General features: G+C 31.1%; 1 protein-coding gene across 1 annotated transcript; it reads left to right on the top strand.

The window, feature by feature from the left end:
- Positions 1-101: 101 nt before the first annotated feature.
- On the top strand, positions 102-23906 carry LOC145335396 (uncharacterized). Its single transcript, XM_080181147.1, has 11 exons — positions 102-196; positions 9386-9448; positions 17827-17881; positions 18276-18351; positions 20159-20248; positions 20699-20757; positions 21111-21182; positions 22090-22197; positions 22715-22788; positions 23042-23115; positions 23467-23906. Exons 1-11 carry the CDS (start codon positions 118-120, stop codon positions 23548-23550), a joined length of 834 nt encoding a protein of 277 aa, XP_080037273.1. The 5' UTR covers positions 102-117; the 3' UTR covers positions 23551-23906.
- The last annotated feature ends 112 nt before the right edge of the window (positions 23907-24018 follow it).

The raw sequence follows: 24018 nt of genomic DNA, 5'->3' as shown, positions 1-24018 counted from the left end.
AAATGCTTTGCTTAAGTTAAGTGACATTAGAGTCTTCTAGAGGCGGAGCCTCTACGTATATAAATATCATTTGTTTACTTCTAACACATCCATAAAATTTCAGATATATAAAAAAGAATGAAAATGAATGGAAAGTTGTTAATGTTTCTGGCATTGTCCTGTTCCCTCTACAGTGCCATCCAAGCAGAAGAGTCAGGTAAAAATATATTCATTATTTTTTCTAAGTGCGTTTCTTTGGATTTGATAATTCTTGTTCAAGTGAATTTTTCTTTTAAACTCACTTAATTGTGTATAATTGTATCTTTGAAACTCAATAGTCCCAGTTTATACCAAAAACGAAATTATTTATAAAAAAACTGTACGTGGTTTTCAGCTGTCGTTGTAGAGTAACACTTTAGTAGTATTGACGACCTTCTTATCTGCCCCCCAATGTAATTTTAGAATATATTTAATCTAATTTCCTACGTTTGTTTCCCTTTACTTTGAGCATCTTTTCCAGAAGAATAACATTCTTATGAGTTGGACTTCTCATGCATTTTGTCATCCTTTTTAAAAGCGAAGCTTTTCTATAATTAGGGTAGGTCCGTCCGTACGTCCGTCCGTAACTGATAACTTTTTTCGTTAATTTAGGCATGTTAGAATTGTCCTATCGATTTCAAACTTAACATGGTGATTCCTATAGTAGTTAGGTACGGTTTAGAAAGCGTAGCAACTCTACAATCATCACCAAAATGTCCGTACGTCCATTTTAAACATGTTGATTTTTTTACTTTTATTACATTTACATTTAAATATTTATTCCAATACGAAATAATATACAAACATAGTTAAAACATAATAATAATAAAAAGATACAATTAAGACATAAATCGATCCACATAGAACGAATAAAAGAAACAATGTGTATGTTAGGCTTAGTTTGATATGAAATTAATAAAATCATATATTATATTGTTATTCAAGCCAGCATTATGAAGGAGTTTACAAGTAAATTGAGATAAAAGAATAGAGTGTGCATAGAAATTGTTGTCATCCCACTTAATGAAATCGTCCTCTATGCTTATTTTTAAAGATCTATCTTTTGCATCTAAAATTAAATGGGATAATTGTAGATAGAAATCGTTTGAAAAGCCTTCATAAAACATATTGTATAAGTAAAAGTTTTCTTTTAAAAAGATGAATTCTGGCTTACTATCATTTAGAACATAATCTAGAAATAATGCAAGTTTATGTATAAAATAGGTAGGAAACACACAGAAATAGAGGGCATGTTCTGTTGAACTTATTATATTACATTTTGAACATAAATTTGAATCAGTTAATTTAAATTTATATAGTTTATTTTTACTATTTAATGTTCTGTTCATTTGTTCAAGGATAAAATTTTTATAATATAAAATAATTGGCATGCTAAATATTTTTTTTAACGACATAGAAAGCATTTCTTTGTCTGGAATATATAACTTATCACTCACTCTAGTTTTTAGTGCAGGTAGCTCACATGAGTTTTTATTTCTATGAATTAGTTTAAAATGGAGAGAAAATACAGATTTGTTCTTTAAAAAAACTGTTCCAATTGGAATCAAAAGTTGCTTTGCTCTCTTCATGCTAAACACACAATCTCTAGGAAAAGCTGTTTTTGTTGACTCTACTAGTTTACTCAATTTATTTATTAAAGAAACATCTCTAATTATATTCGATAAATCAGATTTTATGCATGGCAAAAACAATACTTTTTCATCAATTTTTCTTGTTTCAAATATGGAAGCGATGGTTAGCTTCTTAGTTTTAAGTAATATATTTTCATCGTGTTTATTAAAAGGTGTTGAAATATTAGCAAAATTGGATGAAATAATGGGGGATTGGAAAAACGTGGATGGTTCATGTTCTAAATCATAAAAAAACTCACTTAGCTTATGAAAATAATTACCACCTGCACATGGATAAAGACTCTTAAAGAAATTTTGATGCTCAATTATTGTTTTATAACTAAATGTAGGTAACATTGCTTGAATGTTTAGATGTTTATGTTCTAAAATTAAGCTAATGGTAGTATCATTATGTTGGGAAGAAAATCTTAGACAATTCATAAAACTATTTAACCATATTGAAAATGCTTGGGTGTCAGGTTTTAGAAAGTTCAAACCACCCTGAGTGAAATCTTGTTCTATACGATTTTGTGAAATTTTATATCTGTATGATATTTTTCCATCAGGATTTCTACTAGACCATAAAAACTTTGAAATAATTTTCCAAATTGATTTACAATATTTCTCGTCAGGGGGATAAATTCTGTTTACATGGTAAGCACAGGCTGATAATAAATGGCTACAAAGATTGCGTCTTTTAATCAAATTATAACTGCTTTTTAGAGGAATTGACTTTGCTTTTTTTTCAAGTTTACTACATAATTCATCATAAGTATGAATTCTTGCTAAATTTTGATTAAAGGAGAGGTAAATTCCAAGATGTTTAAGTTTGTCGACAATTTTCCCTATAGAAGCAAGATCGGGGGGGAAGGTGCCATGGGTTAAAATTTTTGTCTTACTAAAGTTTATATGAAGCCCGATACCTTTCTCAAGTTTGTGCAATAACTGTTTTAAATCATTAACATCCTTATTTGTCTTCAATTGAGAAATTAAAATAGAATCATCAGCAAAACTTTTAGGTTTGGTATGTTTCTTTCCAATCTTATAGAAAATATGCTTTAATTTTTCGCTGATTAAGCATCTTATAAATATATTGTTTGTAATTATAAATTTACTACCACTGGGTGGGTCACCTTGAGCTGACCCCCTTTTTAACTTGTAGAATTTGGAGAATGTTCCTTTTATAGCTACTCTAAATCTACCGTTATTTGTAAGTTGATTAAACGTTTTTGCAAAACTACCATTGGGAAATATATGCAATAAGATTGAGTCAATAACTGAGGGTAAAATTGTGTCAAAGGCACGTGACCAATCAAGTGCAATGATTTGAGCGTTGTCCTTCTTTTTAACAATGTGGTTTATGGCGGCTGTAATGTTAATTGATGCATTGGACATTGTTCTGTTAGGAACAAAGCCAAATTGTTGACTATGAATAATTTTATGAAGATGGACATTAAGTTTTTTATTCAGTGCCTTAGACAGAATTTTATACACAGTTTCCAATAACGCTATGCCACGATAGTCGTCAGGTGACAAAAGGTCACTATTTTTCTTGGCAATGAAAATTATATTTCTATCTTTTATGAATTTAAAGGGGCTTTGATCAATGTCGATATTGTATAAGTTATTCAAAGCTCTTGTTATAAAATTTGGAAAAATATTAATTAAGAACTCAAATAGAATTTTTGTTTCTGAAGTAATTCCTGGGGCAGAACAGTTTTTCATAGACTTAATTATATTCTTAAACTCAATAGATGTAGAATAAGGAGAAGTAAGACTTTTAATTTGCGGAAATATTTCATCTAATGTCAAATCATAGTCCTCTAGTAAACCCTTTAATTCAGAGGGGGGGATGTTTTCAGGGGACACAATTTTGGCATGATTTTCTGCAAATATATTTGCTAGTTTATGGGGACATGTTACTGTATTACCATCAATTTTTAATTTGTAATTCTGCTTCTTAAGATTTGGAATATGTTTAAATGTATAGCTATTGTTTGCCCCATCAACTTTTAATCTTTGCATATATTTAAATTCCGCTTGTGTAAAAACTAGACCTTTGAAATAATCTTGTTGGGTTTTTACTAGATTTTGGATTTGATTTAATGTATCTCTGGAATTATATCTACTTAAATTTTCATACAACATGTTAACTTGCTTGTTAAATTCTTGTGTTTTATGAAAATTTTTCAGTTTATATTTAGAGAAAAAACGATCATGTTCATTTTTAAGATGCTTCAGAAGTTTAAAAAAAGCAGTTGTATCTTTATACTCGAGGCTATTAAATGACATTTCATTATCTAAGCAAGTTGGGTTTTCAACATAAAATTCTTTAGACTTTAATAAAATGCCGGGATCTGCGTAATCGAACAAAAATTCAGTAGCTTTTTTTTCTAGCATAGAGGTAAAGTCCTTATTTCGAAATAAATAATTTTTCCATTTAGGAGATGTATATACGTATGGTTTTTTAAAGCTAACTGTCGCATGCATGTGGTCACTAAAGCTATTGTGCTCAAATCTTATGGAAGTAAAACCATCGAAATTGACAAAAAAATGATCTATATTGCTAGTATGTAATTTTTTATTTCGAATAGTGGACCAAGTATATGCATGATTACTGCCTAATTTGTCTGCTAGATCAAACAAGTTAAATTTGCTTAGAAATTTTTGTAACCGCTTAGCTTTACAAGAATGGTGAGGTGAATCAAATGATATATTGAAATCACCATATATGCAAAAATTGCTTATATTATTGTTTACAATGAATTTTTCGATTTCAGAAAGAACAGTAAAACACTCCAATATGTCGCATGGGAGATACACTATAATGTTCTCAATATATTTTTCTTTTATCTTCAGTCTAATGTAACATGCATGTTTTGATGAAATTACTTTAAAATTTTCAGTTTCCAAGCTATTATGAGAATATAATAGTATCCCTCCTTTTCCTCCTGACGTTTCCCCGATGTAACTACAATTATTTGGGAGATTTGGGGTATTTTTGCTAGGTTTTAATTTTGTTTCTAAGAGAGCATATAAGGAAGGTATGCCATTATTGGAGTATTCCAGTTCTTTGATTTTGTGTGAAATCCTATTTAGTCTATGCCTTTTGCTGTTACTTGAGAGGAGCCCTAGACCACGACAGTTAACAAATCTTATGTTTTTACTTTTATAACAACAATTTTTTATGTGATCTAATCATTTGATCGATCTGAATTTTGGTATATTGATTCCTAGGACAACAATGGATGTTATCATCCTTGTTTATATATGTTTCTGTTATCATACGTAGTACTTTTTATAATATCTGTTAACATACGCAGAATATTTTATAATTTCTTTTAACATACGTAGAATATTTTATAATTTCATTGCTGAAATACAAATATAGATAAAATCAGTGACATTTCCTAAGATTCTAAATATAATTTATTTAGTAGCGCAGTTACTTTATAATAAGGGTTTGTTCATACTTCCATCAGTGCTACATAGCCTCTCTATCTTCCACTCTATGCTCACACAAATTTATAGAAAACATAGAAAGTAGATATTCTGTAGTTTTTCAATAATTCATATTTTAACAATTCTTATTTATAGTTTTCAACAAAAGCTAAATAATAATTCACCTGTTAATAAATGAAAATAAAATAAAATTCCTTTTTAACAATAATCTTATACAGCTGTAGAGAACAATGACAGTTAAATTCGTGCTTCCTCCCCCTTTTTAACAAAGCCAAAAATTCATTTAGATATTAGGAGAAAGATTAATTTGATTAATTTTAATCAGGATGGAAGGGAACGGTCATTGGCCTGTTTGTTACATTAGTCCCCAAAGATTTTATTAACGTTTACTTATTCGTTGGTTTAACAACTTTGGGGACTTTGAATTTGAATGGTTTATTCATACGCTTCAACTAATATTTGTAATCCACACTCTACAGAGGAAGTAATTTTGTATATCATCATTGGGGATGTACATCAATTTATCGCCTGTTGTCTTATCCCTTTAGATGCCTGGATTTAATCCTTTCATACTGATATTGATCTTAATATTTCAATAACAAATTTATTTTGAAATACATGGATAGGTTTATAGAGGTTAATTTATTTACCTTTATAACTACTGGACTGATTTTATGGAAGCTTTAAATAGGTCCCGGGATGGTTTTAGAGCGTTTTAATTTCTAGATTCTGATCTTGGGATGGTTTTATTCTATATTTTTGCCGAATCCTTTTTCTTCAAATTCAAATCCCTTGATGCTAGGGGTCCCGTCTCTAGTATGATATAATTTAACACCAAGTATTAACTTTTAATTAAGTGCTGCGCTACTTATGAACATACTTGTACTTGCTAGATTGTATTTAAGATTATTATTTCAATTTTCAATTGCAGTCATAGTGCAAATATATTTTTCCCAAAATATACAATTAATAATTAATAAGCACACACGGAATCAGTTTATAGTACCTAATAAAAAATAACGTCATACAATACAAATGACCAAGATAGACCAGTAAATATTGTAATTGAGTTTGGCCAATAAAGTAATATATATATTAGGACATCATTACTTATTTAAAAGATTAATGAAAGAATTAAGTTAATAAAGATTTTCCTTAAACAAGACATTCTCCTTACTTCTACCCCTCAAAGTTTCACACCCACATGATAAATCGTTTTGACGTCTATAACCAAACAGACGGGCGGACAGACAGACACATTCACTTACAGAGTAGCTTCGCCACTGAAATTTTTTTTGTGAGCTTATTTCATTTAACATTTTTTTTACAAGATTATACTTATAATACGAATATGTTCTTTTTAAAAGCGAAGCTTTTCTATAATTAGGGTCGGTCCGTCCGTACGTCCGTAACGGATAGCTTTTTTCGTTAATTTAGACATGTTAGAATTGTCCTATCGATTTCAAATTTTGCATGGTGATTCCTTTAGTAGTTATGTACGATTTAGAAAGCGTAGCAACTCTATAATCACTACCAAAATGTCCGTGCGTCCATTTTGAACATGTTGATTTTTTTACTTTTTTTAAATAGCTTTTTTCGTTAATTTAGGCATGTTAGAATTGTCCTATCGATTTAAAATTTTGCATGGTGATTCCTGTAACAGTTAGGTACGAGTTAGAAAGCGTAGCAACTCTATAATCATTACCAGAATGTCCGTACGTCCATTTTAAACATGTTGATTTTTTTTACATTTTAACAACAAATTTGTATGTGACCTAATTATCCGATTGGTCTGATTTTTGGTATACTGATTCCTGGGACAACAAAGTACAACATTATAAGCGAAACAACTCTTTAATCAAGTCCTAAAAATGTAAGTATGTCCATAATCATTATCCTGTATCATCAGTTTTTCAACAAATTTACTTACAATTTTGCTTTGACTCTTATACATTCGCATTCTGATTATTCAGTTCTGACATTATACAAGTGTTAATGTCCGTTTGTCCTACCCTTTCAGAGCTTCGCTTTTATGGATGTTGTCATCCTTGTTTATGCAAAATTTAATAAGGTAGAAAATGTATAAAAATGAAAATAGTTTGAATATAAAAGAAGGTGTCATTAATTTTCTTATTTTCTTTAAGTCCTTTTTTTGCCGTAGCTTTTCTATAATTCATTTGGATATGTAATACCCCCTTAGCTGATCCTACAACATAAAGTGGTAAGATTTGTGTCTGAAGCTTTTCAAAGTACCAATAAAAATGACCAATGAAATGTCAAAACACAGACAAAATTACCAATGGCAGGCCAGTACACATTTTAATTGACCAATGGTCGGCCAGTATGACGTCATTTTTATTGGCACTATAATTAGCTTCTTAAGATTTTGACAACTATTGAACACGGAAGAATCAAAGAAACGTTTAAGGGTAAACGTGATAATTCGGTTGCTATTCAGGAGGCTGAATTTTTTTGAGTAGAATCTCATACCATTGAGCATCCAGTATATAATTTACTTGGTCCGTCGGTCTGTCGGTCATGATATAAAATACATAATGTATTCAAAAAGGTTTCGTGACTTTATTATTTAATTTGTTTTATAAAGATTATCTGCTCACTTTCTTCGTTTGTCTACAATTCTTTTTGTGCTTCGCTATTTGTCAATGTATCGATCCTTTTTGTTTTCATTAATTAACGCAATTTCAAGTAATTATTATACATTTTTATTCTGCGTATAAAAAAAATAATTATGAGAACAAAAGACATAAGTAAATATGCTTAAAAATCTTAAAAGTATAAGGGGTGACAAATAAAATGAATTAGAATTTTCTTTTCTATGATCTTAATCCTTATTTATAATGTTATAGACAGCTTTCCGCAGATATTAAAATGATAAATTATGATAGATTAATTTTATCATTTTTATTTTATAAATCGTTGAATTTTTTCTGTATTACGATGCTATACATGATTTTTTAGTATGCTGAGAACCGGTTCTAATCCAATGGATAGTAATCATTTTAAAAGTCGTTAAAAAGGCCTTGCTACTAATAAACAGAATCGTTCTTGTATATATTTTTATACATATATCATATAAACCTTTTACAATATAATTAATAAATCATGCAAAAAATGTCAATTTACCCTTATACTAATTTTTCCCAGGGAGGAGGGGGACATTCGTCTGTTTATTACACTGGTCTCCACCAATGTGTTATGATAACGTTTCTTATTCGTACTGAACAACTTTGGGGACTTTAATCGAATTTTAATTGGTTGGTTCATTAAGTAGAATGTTCAAACGTTTTAACCATAAATTGTAATCTATCTAAGGGGTAATTTTGTGTATCATTATTGGGAATATACATCAATCTATCGGCCCTTGTCTTTTCCCTTTAGATCCCTACCTTTTTCCAATAAACTATACAATATTATAAAAGATACGCCACACCTCAAGTGAAATCAGGACATTATAAAATTATAAGAATTTAATCAAATTTTATTTATATGAAATAATAAAGCAAATCATTATGTAAATTCTTTCTTTGGATAAGCAGGAAGGATGTAGGGATCTAAAGGGATATGACAATGACCGATAAATTGATGTTCATCCCCAATGATGATACACAAACTTACCTCTTCTGTAGATTACAATTAGTGATTGCAACGTTATGACACTTAACTAAATGAACAAACCAATCAAAATTCAGTAAAAGCCATCAAGGTTGTTGAGCCAACGAATAAGAAAACGTTTTTGTGAACTAAACTAATAAACAACCCAATATCCCCTCCCTCCCTATAAAGGATGTCTCATTAATTTGGTGAAATTCAATAATGCCTTTAATTAACTAAGGCATGGCGTTTAAAAAAAGAATATTAATTGTAATATTGCACTATTAATCAGGGATATAAAGGGATAAGACAATGGCCGTTAAATTTATGTAGAATAGATCCCCAATGATGATACCCATAATTACCCCATCTGTACATTACAGTTATTGATTAAAAAGTTTGAACACTCAACCAAATTAACTAACCAATCAAAATTCAGTAAAGTCCCCAAGGTTGTTGAGGACTTTACTGATTTTATTTTGATGAAATTCGATAATGTCTAAGTTTAACTAAGGCATAGCGCTATATAAAAAGAATAGTAACACTTTTTAAATAGTGTTTTTTATAGAATAATATAAAATAGTAGTTACACCCAATGGGGTCTTTAAAACAAATTTCTTTATAAAGAAAAATTTAAAAATTTAATTGTTATATTTTTTTAGGACTTCTGGATGTTTGTTTGGATTCTTTCAATCAGAAACACAGGCTTAATGATTCATATATAGGTAAGATAGATAGATAGATATTTAGATTGATAGATAGAGAGATGCAGCAAAATATTTTTTTTCTTCAGTTTTTAATTTTTCAGACACGAACAAAATAAAAAAGCAAAGATTTAAATAATCTTATTGTATAAAGTAGTAATCTTTTTTGTCTGTAGCGAAGGATCTCTCTAACCCTGTACCGATATGGTTCTTCTCTATAGTGAAGCTTCTTATAGGTCCAGGGAAGATTTTAAACTATTTAGGTATAGAGTATAACCACCCTCCGAGTAAAAAAGACCTCCCCAAAAATATATTTTCATTTACTTTTATTTTAAAACTCAAATAGAAAATGGGGGAAGGGGTTGTCGACTTTTCACCCTTCCACCTAGAGGCTTCTAGGGGCGTAGCCGCTAGTAAGATAAATAAAGTAAAAATTTTAGATATAAATAGAAATTTAGAATTGGGTGTCAACGTTTTAGATTTTTTTTTGTTAGGTAAGAATAACAAAAGAGCTTTTTAAAGTACATTATTATTATTCTAAGTTTTCACACAATTTAGCCAAAAACATTTTTTATAGAATAGCCTATAACCATAAAGGACCTATGCAAATCTTACCTTAAATAGAGAACCAAATCGGTTTATTAATTATTGAGATCTTAAGCTTTAGACAAAAATCTACTCAATTGATTGAGTTCTCCATTTTAAGAAAGCTTCACATAAGTCTGGTGATGGTTTTAGGCTGTTTTATCTTAAGATCTAAGTCATGGGACGGTTTTAGGCTATTATTTGTTGTTTTTCTTATCCCTCTAGATATATCCTTAGATGCCAGAGGCACAGCCGCTAGTTACTTTATATGATACTAGTGGTTGCGCCCCAAGCATCTCGGGGTATGTATTCAAAGGGTTATAGAAGGGGCAGAAAATAGACTAAAACCATCCAAACTAAAGGATTAAATTTTAAAATAACATAGCCTAACACCATCCCCTGACCTATATGCAGCTTCCTAAAAAGGAGAATTCAATCGGTTCAGTAGTTATAGAGATTATAAGCTTCAACCAGAAAGATAGGATGATTATTATGGTTTTTGTTTGAATGATTTTGTATTTTTTTTGTAATTTTGTGTGAACATGATGTTCTATTTTCTCTTGTTGTAATATCCTTCCTCTGAATAAGTGTCTGTCATTGTCTTTTCCAGTGATTCAGGAATAGGTAGGTACATGGAAGTTAGCTTTACAACATTCTGCTTCATTTTGATCTTAACTAGAAATATAAAATGTGTAGGAATAAAAAGAATGTTCCAATCCTAAGCTTTAAAAATCTGTCATTTTACTATTTTATAATGGCACAAGAATTTCAATAATTGTGAAAAATATATTGCTAATTTATATATACATTTTTCCATGAATATATTGCCAAAAAAATTTGAATACGTATGTATGCACGGACAATATATAACGTAGTACATTTTTTTGAAAAACTAGAAAAATCAAGTGAAAAACAAGGATGACAACGTCCATTTAAGCAACATTCAGACAATTAGAAAGTAGAACATTGCAAAGAGTGAGGGGACAATGGACTGTGTATTAAAATTAGTCCCCAAAGTTTTAAAATATTGTTTTCTTATTCGTTGGTTCAACAATTTTGGGGACTTTTACTGAATTTTAATTGGTTGGTTTAAAAAGTTGAATGTTCAAACATTTTTACGACTAATTTTAATCTACAGATGGGGTAATTTTGTGAATCATTATTGGGAATGTGTACATCAATTCATCAGCCATTTTCTTACACATTTAGATCCCTGGTTTTCCGGTACGGATGAACGAACATACCCTTAATGTATAAAAACCAGTAAAATCAAGAAAGAATAAAAATAAATCTGCTATGAAAAGAAATAAGATTTTATGACTCATACTACTCTCTAATACTCAGAAAGAAGAGAGGAGACAGTTGACAGTTTTATAATAACGTTTTCTTATTCGTTGGTTTATCATCTTTGGGGACTTTAGTGAATTTTGATAAGTTGATTCATTAAGTTTAGTGTTAAACCACCAATTTTAATCTACAGAAGGGGTAATTTTAAGTATCGTCATTAGGGATGCACATCAATTTATAGGCTATTGTCTCATCCCTTTAGAACCCTGAGAAATAATAGTAGAAGCCTAGCTACAAATTAGTTTTTAACCTAAATTCTGGGGGAATTCCTTAGCATTTACAGGTTTTACTTTAGGCTTTCGGATAAAGCTTGAGTAAACCAGGGTTATTTATGTGTATTATTAAATGATTTCAATTATGCTTTTTCCATCTTGAATGTTTTTAATTACCTCTTTGTAATATTCTAAAAAATTACTAATTATTAAGTTTTCGCATGAATTGGTCTCATAGGGTCTAAAGTTGGTAAGTCATACAATTAATTGTTCTTTTTACTTTAAATTATTTTATTTAAGTTGGGTAATTTTGGATGGTATGTATGCCGTATGGGCTTTGAGACAAGCCTTTTATAAGATCGGGAAAATGAAGGGTTTCAAGATTTGAATGGGGTAATCTAATGTATTTTTAAATATTTTTAAGCGGAAAAATCTTCGATTCTTACAATATCATCTTGTTATGTAAAGAATTTATATTTTGTTTGCACAACTTAATTAAATTATATTGCTTACAAGACGATTACAAGGAAATCTCATGTAAAACCAGTAAAATCGAGAAAATGAAAGTATTCAAAAAGACAACAAAAAATCTGTTTAAACAAATATGACAAGCAAAAACTGTGTGTTGTAAAATTTGGTAAATAGAAAAAACAAGGATTTATGGTTTAAATTTTCATATTGACAACAAGTGGTGTGTTGTAGGGGGGTAGAGGGTGTCAACGCCCCCTTTAAAGTGAAATTGGGAAGGCTTGTCCCTAATGGTTTTACACTCCACTGAAAATGGCTTTGCACACCCTTGTGTAAATTTATGCAGATTTAAAACATTTCCAGTTGACAATGGCCGAGAAATTTATATACCTTCTCAATTATGATACACAAAATTGCTCCTTCTGGAGATTACAATTAAAGGTTGAAAGTTTGGACATTTAACTAAATGACCCAACCAATCAGAAATCACCATAAGTTGTTAAGCCATGAAACAAGAAAACGCTGTAATAAAACTTTGGGGAATATTTTTGAACAGCACATTGTCCCCTCTCTCACTGTGATATATCCTTATATAATAATATAGATTTTAATCTTAAATGGTCACGTTTAACATGTTCAACATAAATATTGTTGCCTAAATTCAATAAATACTTATAAATACCCAGGGTGGGAGGTGACATTGGGCTGTTTAATACACTGGTTTTATAATTCGTTGGCTTAATAACTTTGGGGACTTTTATTAAATGTGATTGGTTGGTTCATTAAGATGAGTGTTTAAACTTTCAACCACTAATTTTTATCTACAGAAGGGGTAATTTTGTATATCATCACGGGATATGTAGATCAATTTATCAACCATTGTCTTATCCCTTTAGATCCCTTACTTGAATACCTAAAATTAAGATAAGATAATGAGAGATTTACATTAATGATAAAGGTATGTTGACACTAATTCTAACAGGAAGGGAGGAGAAATTCGGCATTATTACACTAGTCCCCAAAGTTTTATAATATATTTACTTATTTGTTAGCTTACCAACATTGGGGACTTTTTATTGAATTTTGAATGGTTAGTTCATTTAGTTGTTTGTCCAAACGTTTCAACCACTAATTATAATCTCCGTAAAGGGTATAAATAGTGTAGAACTCTTCTATGATAAACTATGGGCTGTGCACCTAGTCTTTAGGGGCTCTGGATTCGAATTGGAAGGAAGAGATCAGAAAAATACTTCAAATATTACAAAGACCTAAATTTAAAAGAATAGTCAAAATCTTTCATAGGACCTATGTGAAGCTTCATAAACATAAACAAAATTTTGACTAAGAAATCATATGCTTTTCGATTTTGGCTTTAAATTAAATTGCGCGTTTTTGTGGAAATCATTGCACTCTAATTGGATATTTGTTTTGATATTTGCAGTTTAAATTGTAAATATTTATATGAGCACACAGACAATTTAGGCAGGGATCTAAAGGGATAAGACAATCCCCGATAAATTAATGTACTTCGCTAATGATGCTACACAAAATTAAACATTCTTTAAATTAAAATAGGTGGTTGAAACGTTTAAACACTCAACTTAATGAATCAACCAATCAAAATACACTACAGTCCCCAAAGTTGTTAAGCCAATAAAACATAAATTGTTATTATAAAACTTTGGTACTAATGTAATAAAGAGCCCAATGTCTCCTCCCTCCCTGCAATTTAGGGAATACATTTATTGTGACATTTTTTGGCATGATAGAAAAGAATCAAAATAAAATAAAAATTAAGGCATATTTTGAAAATATTTTATATCCTTATAATAAAGGATGTCTGTTTGTCGTGTGATTGTATGTTTGGTCCTGGGAAGGTTTATAACTATTTTGGGGAAGGGTACCACCACCATCTTAAGAAAAATCGCGCATAGAGAAAAATCCCACCCCCCCCCCCAAAAAAAAAATTTTAAATTTATTTTTTAAAAATAAGACTATAAATGAGGGGGGGGGGGGTAAACCCATCTCTCCCCCTAAAAAATTTTATTTTATTTTTTCTTTTTAAATCTAAAATAAAAAAAATTGGTTATGAACTGATTGGTCTGTGTGAACCTTCCGGCCTAAAATGGTTTTACGCTATTTTATTTTACCATTAAGTCTTGGGGTGATTAACGATTTTTTAATATCTAATTTTTTTACATAGAATCCCTTGATGCACGGGGCGCAGCCACTAGCACACAGTAAAGTAATAACACTTGATGGAGTATTTACTTTACAAATGAATATGGAAATTCTGAAATTTTAATTGTTATATTTAGATTAAAATCAGATAAAAGTAATTATAATTTATATTTGGAAGAGGAATACTTTTTACCTTCTTTTTTATCAGAGAGGGCAAGTTATTAGGCTGTTTATTACACTAGTCTCAAAAGTATTATAATAACGTTTTTCAATTCGTTGGTTTAACAAACTTTAAAGACTTTTATTGAATTTTGATTGGTTTGTTCATTTAGTTGAATGTCCAAATGTTTTATTCACTAATTGTAATATGCAGAAGGAGTTATTTGGTGTATCATCATCATTTTATCGGCCATTGTCCTATCCCTTTAGATCCCTGTCTGTTATACTATAGAAAAACTACAATGATTTAATTACATAAGAATGTATTTCTTTATGTCCAATAATATCTCTGTGCTGACCAGGAAAACATAGCAGTACTATTTGGCGATAATGTGATTCTATTAAAAGGATGTAGCCACAATAATCAGTCCCCCCCCCCCGTAGGAAAAAAATTTCTGTCCTATTTTTTTCATTTAAAAAGAAATTAAACATATATTGGAGGGAGTGGGCTGGGAAGGGATTAAAAATACAACCCCCCCCCCTCTTCCAACACAACAACAAAAAGCAAAGCAAGCATAAATCCGTTCCTTTTCTTCTCAAAAAGTACTTTTTCAATTTTCAAATGTCATTTTGTTACCTACGTCAAAAGTAATTTGTGTACACTAAAGTTTAAATAACATAAGTAGGCGGACAAGGATGACAACATTAAAGAAATCAGCGGAGAACATTGTAAATAAATTCTATATATACATATATAATTCAAAGTAGAACGATGTCTGTCTGTCTGTCTGTCCGTCTGTCCCTTAAGATCTCGGTAACCACTGAACCTAGAGGCTTTTTAAAGAACATTAATTTTGGGGGGGTAATTACCCCCCCCAAAATGGTTTGGGGGGGGTAAATACCCCCCCCAAAATCGTTGGGGGTGCCTACGGCACCCCCAAGGAGGGGGTAATTTTTTTTTGGGGGGGTATTGTTCACAAAATTTTGGGGGTGCCTACGACGCCTATGAAGCCGCTAGTTTATATAAAAGTAACAGGATGTCTGTCTGTAGCTTAAGATCTATCTTGACTGCTTGACTTACATGTGAAGGTATATAACTATTTTTGTACTATTTTATTTAAAACTAAAATCATAAGGGGCTTCTGTTAAATAAGATTCCAATAAAAATATACAGAAGAAAATGATAAGATGAAAAAATTAGTCAATCAAAATTTGTTTTAAAAGTCCTCCAATTCTTTACAAAATATGTATACAATATGATCTATATGTACATCCCCAATGACGATACAATATTTTACCCCTTCTGTAGATTAAAACTATTTGTTCAAATGCTTGAACATTCAACTTAATGAATCAACCAATCAAAAAGTTGTTTAGCCAACGAATTAGAAAACGTTATTATAAACTTTTAGGGACAAGTAATAAACAGTCCATTGTCCACTCTCTCTCTCTGAGTTATATAAAATCTAAATTTTTATCCCAAAATCCTCATATTTTACGAATTGTTTTGAACAAAATGACCTATAGAGTAGCTACGTTACTGCAGGAAGCCTTTTTTAACAAACGCAGGTCCGCTTGTATGTATGTATGTCAAATACAAATAAACATATGGAAGTCTGGATAAATTGGAAATTCTAAATTTTGTGAAAATTAGGAATCAACAATTTAGTTGAAATAAGTTATAATAAAGTAAGAGGATGTCTGTTTGTACTTAATTTTGTAACCGCTGAACTGATATGGTTTTCCTCTACAGGGTAGTTTCTTGTAGGTCCTGGTAAGGTTTATAATTTATTCCTCCAAAAAAAAATATTTAATTTTTTTCTAAAATTCAAATTAAAAAAAATTCTCCCTCCAAATTTTTTAACTTTTACTTTCTAAATCTAAAATAAAAGAATGGGTTATTGAATTAAACTCCTCCTTCTCAATTGCCTCTAGGGGCATAACCGCTAGTGTAAAATAAGAAAAAGTCAAACTATATTACCGTAGAATAATTGATATTTGGATAATCTAATTGAAGTCAAATAGGGTTATTTATTTTTATAGATATCAATACCGAATTTTTACTGCAAAGTATAATAATTTTGCTCAGGCTAACTAGATCATAATTACCTATCTGTTCATTTATGTGAATCTATTACGACAAAAGATTCACAAGTGTTTCTAAATAATTGGACAATTCTATTGTAATTGTATCAACATAATACATAATATACAGGGATCTTAAAGGATAAGACAATGGACGATAAATGAATGTACATTCCCAATAATTATAAATAAAATTACTCCTTTTTTTTATATTTTATAAATTGATTTTGAAGATACTAAAATTTTAAATCAGCCAATTTAGGTACTCAAAAGTTTTTAAGCCAATGAACCAGAACTTTTGTTTATTTAACTTTGGGTACTAGTATTACTTAAAGTCCATTGTCCCCACTTCCAGGGAGAGGACAATGGGCTGTTAATTACACTAGTTTTATACTAATGTTTTCTGATTCTTTGGCTCAACAATGTTGGGGACTTTAGTTAATTTTGATTGATTGATTCATTAAGCTGAGTGTTCAAACACATCAATAACTAATTTTAATCTACAGAAGAGATAATTTTGTGGATCATTATTGGAGATGTACTTCAATTTATCGGCCATTGTCCTATCCCTTTAGATCTCTGCCCCACTCTCAAATGTTAAATTGTTATTGTAGGAAATGTATACTTTTTACAATTAAACCTTTTTATTGAATTAAAAGGAAATCCCTCCTATAAATCCAGCTTAAACTAGAACATCAAAACAATTATGAATATTATTTTTTGTAGAAAAAAAAATCTATAATACAAAGTAGAACGATGTCTGTCTGTCTGTCTGTCCGTCTGTTCCCTAAGAACTCGGTAACCACTGAACCGATTGGATTCTACTCTTCAGGAAACATACCTACTGGTCCTGTGGTGGTTTTAGGCTATTTTCTTGGGGGGGGGGGACACCCACAACCCCCCCCCCAAAAAAAAAAAATCCCCCTAAATTTTTTTCTTTTTTCTTGCGTAGGTACCTATTTTTCCACAATTTTTTTTTCTTATGGGGAAGTTAGTTCACATAAAACTACTGGCGGCAGCACCAGTATTACTTAATTTTTTTAATTTCCTCTTGGGGCATAGCCCCTAGAGGCAAGGGGCAAAGCCGCTATTAGTAAATATAGGAGTGCCATTTTATTTTGCAACATAATTTTAGTGTTTTTTACAATAAATAAACGTTTTATTTTTTTTTATAAAAGTTGAATTTTCAAAAAAATACTCGAATGTTATTATAATAAATGTATAAACCAGACAACTACCTGGCCCAAGTTGTAGAGATCCTTTCCGTCTGCTAGCAAATTGCTTTCTGTTCTTTTGTTTATAGTGTCTTACAATTTTGCCACTGGAAATGATCATAATTGATTCAAAATCTATTATTTTCAGGCCCTGACGGCTGTAACACATGTAGATGCGCTGAAGTTGGAAATCTTTGCACCAGGTAAACAGACGTACAGACTTAGTAATGTAGGATGTTGTAAATTTAATTTTTAAGTTTTTAACAACAAGTTTTTATGTGTTATAACTATCCGATTTATCTGATTTTTGGGATACTGATTCCTAGGTCAACAAATTAGTTTTATTTAATCAAGTTCTAAAATGTAAGCAGTTTTTTAACAAGTTTACTTACAATTTTGTTTACACTTATGCATTAATATTCTTTTTATTCAGTCCTGACACTCTACTAGTTAATGTTCGTTTGTCCTACAGTTTAAGAACTTCGCTTTTATGGATGTTGTCATCCTTGTTTGTATACTTTTAGGAGGCTATGTGAGACTAAGACCCGTATGACGTCAGAGATATGGATGTTGTAATCCTTGATTGTATACTTTTAGGAGGCTATGTGAGACTAAAACCCGTATGACGTCAGAGGCTGGAAAATGTGTTGATAACAAGGGAAATCTACATAAGGTATTGAATTAATCGAATCATGGAAAAAAAAACGAAGCAACGGGTTTCGTCGTATTTTCACAGTAGCTTTTGATTATTTTAGGTTAGGTAAATGTTAATGATTGACCCGCAGGGTTAGGGCCCCTCGATTGGGCTAGAAATAGGATAAAAGCTACTGTGAAAATGGGACGAAACCCGCTACTTCTTTTTCTTTCCATGATCCACTAGATTTATTATTACTTGAGTCTTGCACAAGATTTTCATGTCCTCTAATAAATTGAAACATGTAGCGGGTTAAAAAAATAACGATGTCACCCATACCCTTTCCTTTTACTCTATGAACGGCCCAAGAAATCACCGGGGCTAAATTGACAACATTTTTTCTACTGTCATAATATAAACGTATATTCTGTAGCAGCTTATAGTGCCTAATAAAAAATGACGTCATAAAATACAAATTACGTCTTTTTTATTAGGCACTATAAGCTTCTTCTATATTCTACATCCATTTGAATGTTTAAAATAATATTTTTTTCTTTGCAAAAAACATACTTGTTACTTGTGTGCAATTTACTTCTAAAATGTAATATAGATAGACACTAAAGCAAAAGAATAGTGTTAAATGAGCTATATGTATTATTAAAATCTGCCCAAAGGGCGGGATCCTGTCCCGATTTTGTAATAGGTCTTATGCATTCATTTTACTACAGTTGAACTTACATACAAACCTACCCTGTAAAGTAGCTTCCTGACTAAAAACTGCAGGATGTTTATAAAATATGAATGTTAACAATACTTATTTAACCTTTACATCAAAAGACTAAATTTTCCGGAAAGCAATTGGGAGCTTTTAGCTACTACTATAGCAAAGTACAATATTGAAATTTCTATATGTATTCATAAACAGTAGTTCAAAATAATAAAACAACAATTTTGAAAGGTCTTTTTTTTAACATTTAAGCATGTTAAAATAAGTTGAGCTTAGAATATACCTGCTTAAATGTGTAATATTTTTTTTTTTTTATTGTAGCTATAATTTTTAAATCAGTTAAAAATGCTTTAGTCTTGAACTCAAGAATGTTATTATACTTACTTTAGCTTTCTATGTTTTGCTTATTAGAAAGGTATTAATGTATGTTATAATAATACTAATTGAGGCTTTGCTCTTATAAATGATGTCATCCTTGTATCGTAGCAACTCTATACTTAATATTTTAGTTCATCCATGGTTATAGGGAATTTGGTAAAGTCATACTTGAGGGGGAGGGGGTATCGTTATATTAGCCAGCTTTGAGAAACATTTTATCAGAGTATGCAGAAACTCAATACAAAATCCAGCAAATAACTGTCTAATATACATCGGCAAAAACAGTCTTGACGAAAAAATATCCACTATATTTCTGCCGGTTGTTATAAGAGCAACATCCCAGTAGCAACTCTATACTTAATAATATTTTAGTTATCAGAGAGCTATACGCATGTGGATGGTTGTAATACTTGTGTTTGCAAAGAATTTGGAGAAGCAAGTACTTATGAATTATGTCATTCTTGTAGCGTAGCAACTCTATACTTAATATTTTAGTTATCAGAGAGCTATACGCATGTGGATGGTTGTAATACTTGTGTTTGCAAAGAATTTGGAGAAGCAAGTACTTATGAATTATGTCATTCTTGTAGCGTAGCAACTCTATACTTAATATTTTAGTTATCAGAGAGCTATACGCATGTGGATGGATGTAATACTTGTGTCTGCAAGGAATTTGGAGAAGCATGTACTTATGAATTATGTCATTCTTGTAGCGTAGCAACTCTATACTTAATATTTTAGTTATCAGAGAGCTATACGCATGTGGATGGATGTAATACTTGTGTCTGCAAAGAATTTGGAGGAGCCTGTACCAGAAGATTTTGTCTCAAGGTAAAAACGTTTTGCTGGTTTGGAATGGTGTATGTAAGGGATCTTCAGGGATAAGACAATGGATGATAAATTGATGTTTATATACAAATTTTAGATTATTTGAAAGGTTTGGACACTACTATTTTGAATCAACCAACCAAAACTCAATAAATTACCTGAAGTGAATGATAACATGTTTATAAAACTTTGGGTAACAGTGTAATTTATAATCCAATGTCCCCTCCCTCTCTTTCATATTTTACAAATTACTATGTATTTATGACGATAAGTAAAATTTTGTTGTTTTAATCGAAGCTTTGTTCTAATCCTAGATAGTTTTTTTTTTCATTTTGTGAGAGGTTATGTCAACCCACTTATACAGAACTTGTTGTTTTTACATGGAACAAAATCACAAGGAACAAGCCATTACCGCAAAAAAACCCAGCCTGTAAAAAATTATTTTCTTTTCAGGAGACAAGAGATGCTGTTAGACAAGTGTGTAAAGACGCTGATGGTAATGGTCGTCAGGAAAGCAGCTTATAGATCCTGATTAAAAATGACGTTATACAATGCAAATGACCAATTATAGACCAGTATAAATTTTACCATTGGTCAATTACAATGTATACTGGCCTCATTAGTCAATTACAATGAATACTAATCTATCATTGGTCAAGTCCAATATATACAGACCTATTATTGGTTAATTACAATGTATTCCAGCCTATCATTGGTCACTTACAATTTAAATTGGTCTATAATTGGTCAATAAAAATGTAATCTGGCCTAACATTGGTCAATTACATTGTGTAATAGCCTATCATTGGTCAATTACAATGTATACTGGCCTATCAATGGTCTATAAGCTGCTACATGGTTAGGAGGGTGATGTGTGGACCCATGCTGATGGTTGCAACACTTGCAGATGTGGAGCTCTTGGACCTGTTTGCACCAAGTAATACTCATTTAAAAGTAGCAGGATGTCTGTAGCTTAGAATCTCACTAACAGCTTTTTATAAGTCAGGAGAAGGTTTTTAACTATTTTGTGGAGGGTAAGAGTTTTGGTGCAATACTATCTAACAAAATATTTTATATGTTGGTCAAAATCTATGCTTTCCTTTAAATTGGCTAAATGTTTTCATACAGCTTCTACCAATAACGAAATTAATTCAGGAAAAAATCACGAAACCTATATGTGTTTTTCAGCTGTCGTTGGGGGGCAACACATCATAGAATTGACGACCTCTCCATTTGCCCCCCAAATATTATTTTAGATTTATTTTGCTTGTTGGTTATACCTTATTCATGGTTTTCATAACCTTTTGGGGCCTATAAATATGGCTACCTGACCTTGAGGGTACCATACCAAGTGCCCAAAATAGCATAAAATAACTTGAGATAAAGTAATAAACAAACAACCCATAACAATCCCTCCCCTCCATTTATTATTTTAAAATAAGGTGAGTGGGGATTTTGTTCAACTAGACACTTTGAGAGAAAATCTTGAGACAGAGAGAAGACAATGTACTGTCTATTTCACTAGTCTCCAAAGTTTTATAAAAAGTTTTTTTTTATTTGTTGGCTTAATAACGTTGGTGACTTAAGTGAATTTGATTTCATTTGTTTCATTAGGTTGAGTGTTCAAAATTTGAATCACTAGAAGGGGTAATTTTTTGTATCACCATTAGGGATGTACATCAACTTATCGGCCATTGTCTCATCTTTTTATATCCCTGGTGAAACCGCCCCAAATTCAATTGAACAAATTTAAAGGATTGGATGTCTTGGCAAGCAAGAAATGAGTCATGACCCCAGACACAAGTCTGGAAAGATGGACAATGAACCTGTTGTTGTTATTATAGGATTGGATGTCTAGGGAAGCAAGAGATGAACCATGACCCTAGACACAAGACTGGCAAGATGGACAATGAACCTGTTATTGCTGATGAAACTGGCGATTCTCCTTGCATGTAAGTGAAAATAGAATTATAATTACAATTATCCTATCGATTTCAAACTTTGCATGATAATTCCTATAACAGTTAGATACAATTTAGAAAGTGTAGTAACTCTCTAATCTTAACCGGAAAGTCTATACTTCCATTTAAAACATGGTATTTTTAACATTTAAACATTTTTTGTGCATGATATGATTTTCCCCCTATTCATTTGATTTTTAAGACAACAAGGTACAGATATTAGCGAGGCATCTCTATAATTAAATCCTAAAAGTGTGTTCGCAATATTACTTAGAAATTATTGTTCTGCTTATTAAGTTCTGACATTTTACAAGAGTTATTGTTGATTTGTCCTTCCTTCTGATTTTAGAGCTTTTATGGATGTTGTCACCCATTCTAATCAACATTTGTCTTATCGTCTTAAAGAATTGAAACTATTTTAGACAAAATCGCCTTTATCCTAAAATGTTAAACTATATATTTGTTTGTTCTCGGAATTCCATTTTAATTTACATGAATATGAATCTAGAATTAACGGAGTCACCAAGTTTCCCGGAGACAGTTGGCTCACTGAGGATTCCTGCAACATTTGTGAATGCACAGGTACACATTTGCCAGCAGCATGGCTTCCAAACCGATTAATATCCGCTGGATTAGAACCGGTTCTAAGCTATACTGAAAATTATGTATAGCCTCCAAATACAGATAATTTTCTACAAATAATAAAATAAAAATCATAATGTAAATACCCGTTTTTTTAGCCCGGGCCTTCGGCCCCTTCGTGGCTAACAAAACTTGAAATAATTTTAGAACTTTTAGTTGCACTATCCGCGGATCTATAATACAACTATTCTAGGGATGGATGGAAAGGTTGAATGCACCGAGGAGAGTTGTCGGGCCAGATTTCTCAGACTGGTTGATCCTTCACAGGTTCCATATATTATTACTGTGTAAAACCCGCGACCGTGGCTCAATACGTAGCACATCCTCGTCATAACTAAAGACGTTAAAAATGGTTCCTACCGCTTCTGTGTCAGATGTGCGACATTAATAGTTAGAGTAGAGAATTGCCTTGGATCATAAACAGGCGCAACACACTTAGGACTTCTAATACACAGGTCATGAAATCAAAGGGTTGGTTGACTGTTGGATGTTACTAAACCAAATACCCTCCAGTGGGAGTTAGAGTATTGCCTTTGGGCTACAAAACTGGTTGTACATTTTATATCTGCGGAAAGCTGTTTATTATACGATGGGATAAATGACTATTCTTAATTTTAGTTGCCCGCTGATAGTTCCAGCACTGGACTAACTGCATCTATGATTGCTATGCTCTCATCCATTCTTGTTTATGTGTTGTTGTAATAAACTAATATTTTGGAAGCAGCTTATAGTGCCTAAAAAAATGACGTTATACAAAACAAATGACCAATGATAGGCCAGTATACATTTTAATTGACCAATGGTAAAATTTATACTGACTTATTATTGGTCAGTTGTATTGTATGACGTCATATTTTATTAAGCACTATAAGCAGCTTCTATTTTTTGTTCTATGTATTGTATCAATTAAATTAATAAAACATTTAATCTTTTTATTTAATCTAACAAATTAATGTATTTAAAACAATATTTTTTTTCATAAAATATCATGATTTCACAAATATATTTATTCGCTATGAAAATATTTTTCTGTAACAAAATAAAGATTCTCTCGAAAATCTTCTAAATCTTATTCGTTTAATGATCCTTATAAAAAAGTAACAGGATGCCTTTCTGTCTCTCTGTAGCTTAGGATCTCGCTAACTACAAAACTGATATGGTTCTCCTTAC

The sequence above is a fragment of the Acartia tonsa genome, chromosome 13 (genome assembly GCF_053477335.1).
Source record: "Acartia tonsa isolate MP-2025a chromosome 13, ASM5347733v1, whole genome shotgun sequence".
Lineage (NCBI taxonomy): Eukaryota > Metazoa > Arthropoda > Copepoda > Calanoida > Acartiidae > Acartia > Acartia tonsa.
Note: the sequence above shows the minus strand (reverse complement) of the source record. Positions and strands in the feature narration are given on the sequence as shown.

Bases quoted from the DNA above. Each gene is read 5' to 3' on its own strand.
- LOC145335396 (XM_080181147.1), top strand. From the start codon at position 118: ATGAAAATGAATGGAAAGTTGTTAATGTTTCTGGCATTGTCCTGTTCC. The intron at 197-9,385 runs GTAAAAATATAT...ATATTTTTTTAG, and splicing joins CATCCAAGCAGAAGAGTCAG to GACTTCTGGATGTTTGTTTG. The intron at 20,249-20,698 runs GTAAAAACGTTT...TTTTCTTTTCAG, and splicing joins CCAGAAGATTTTGTCTCAAG to GAGACAAGAGATGCTGTTAG.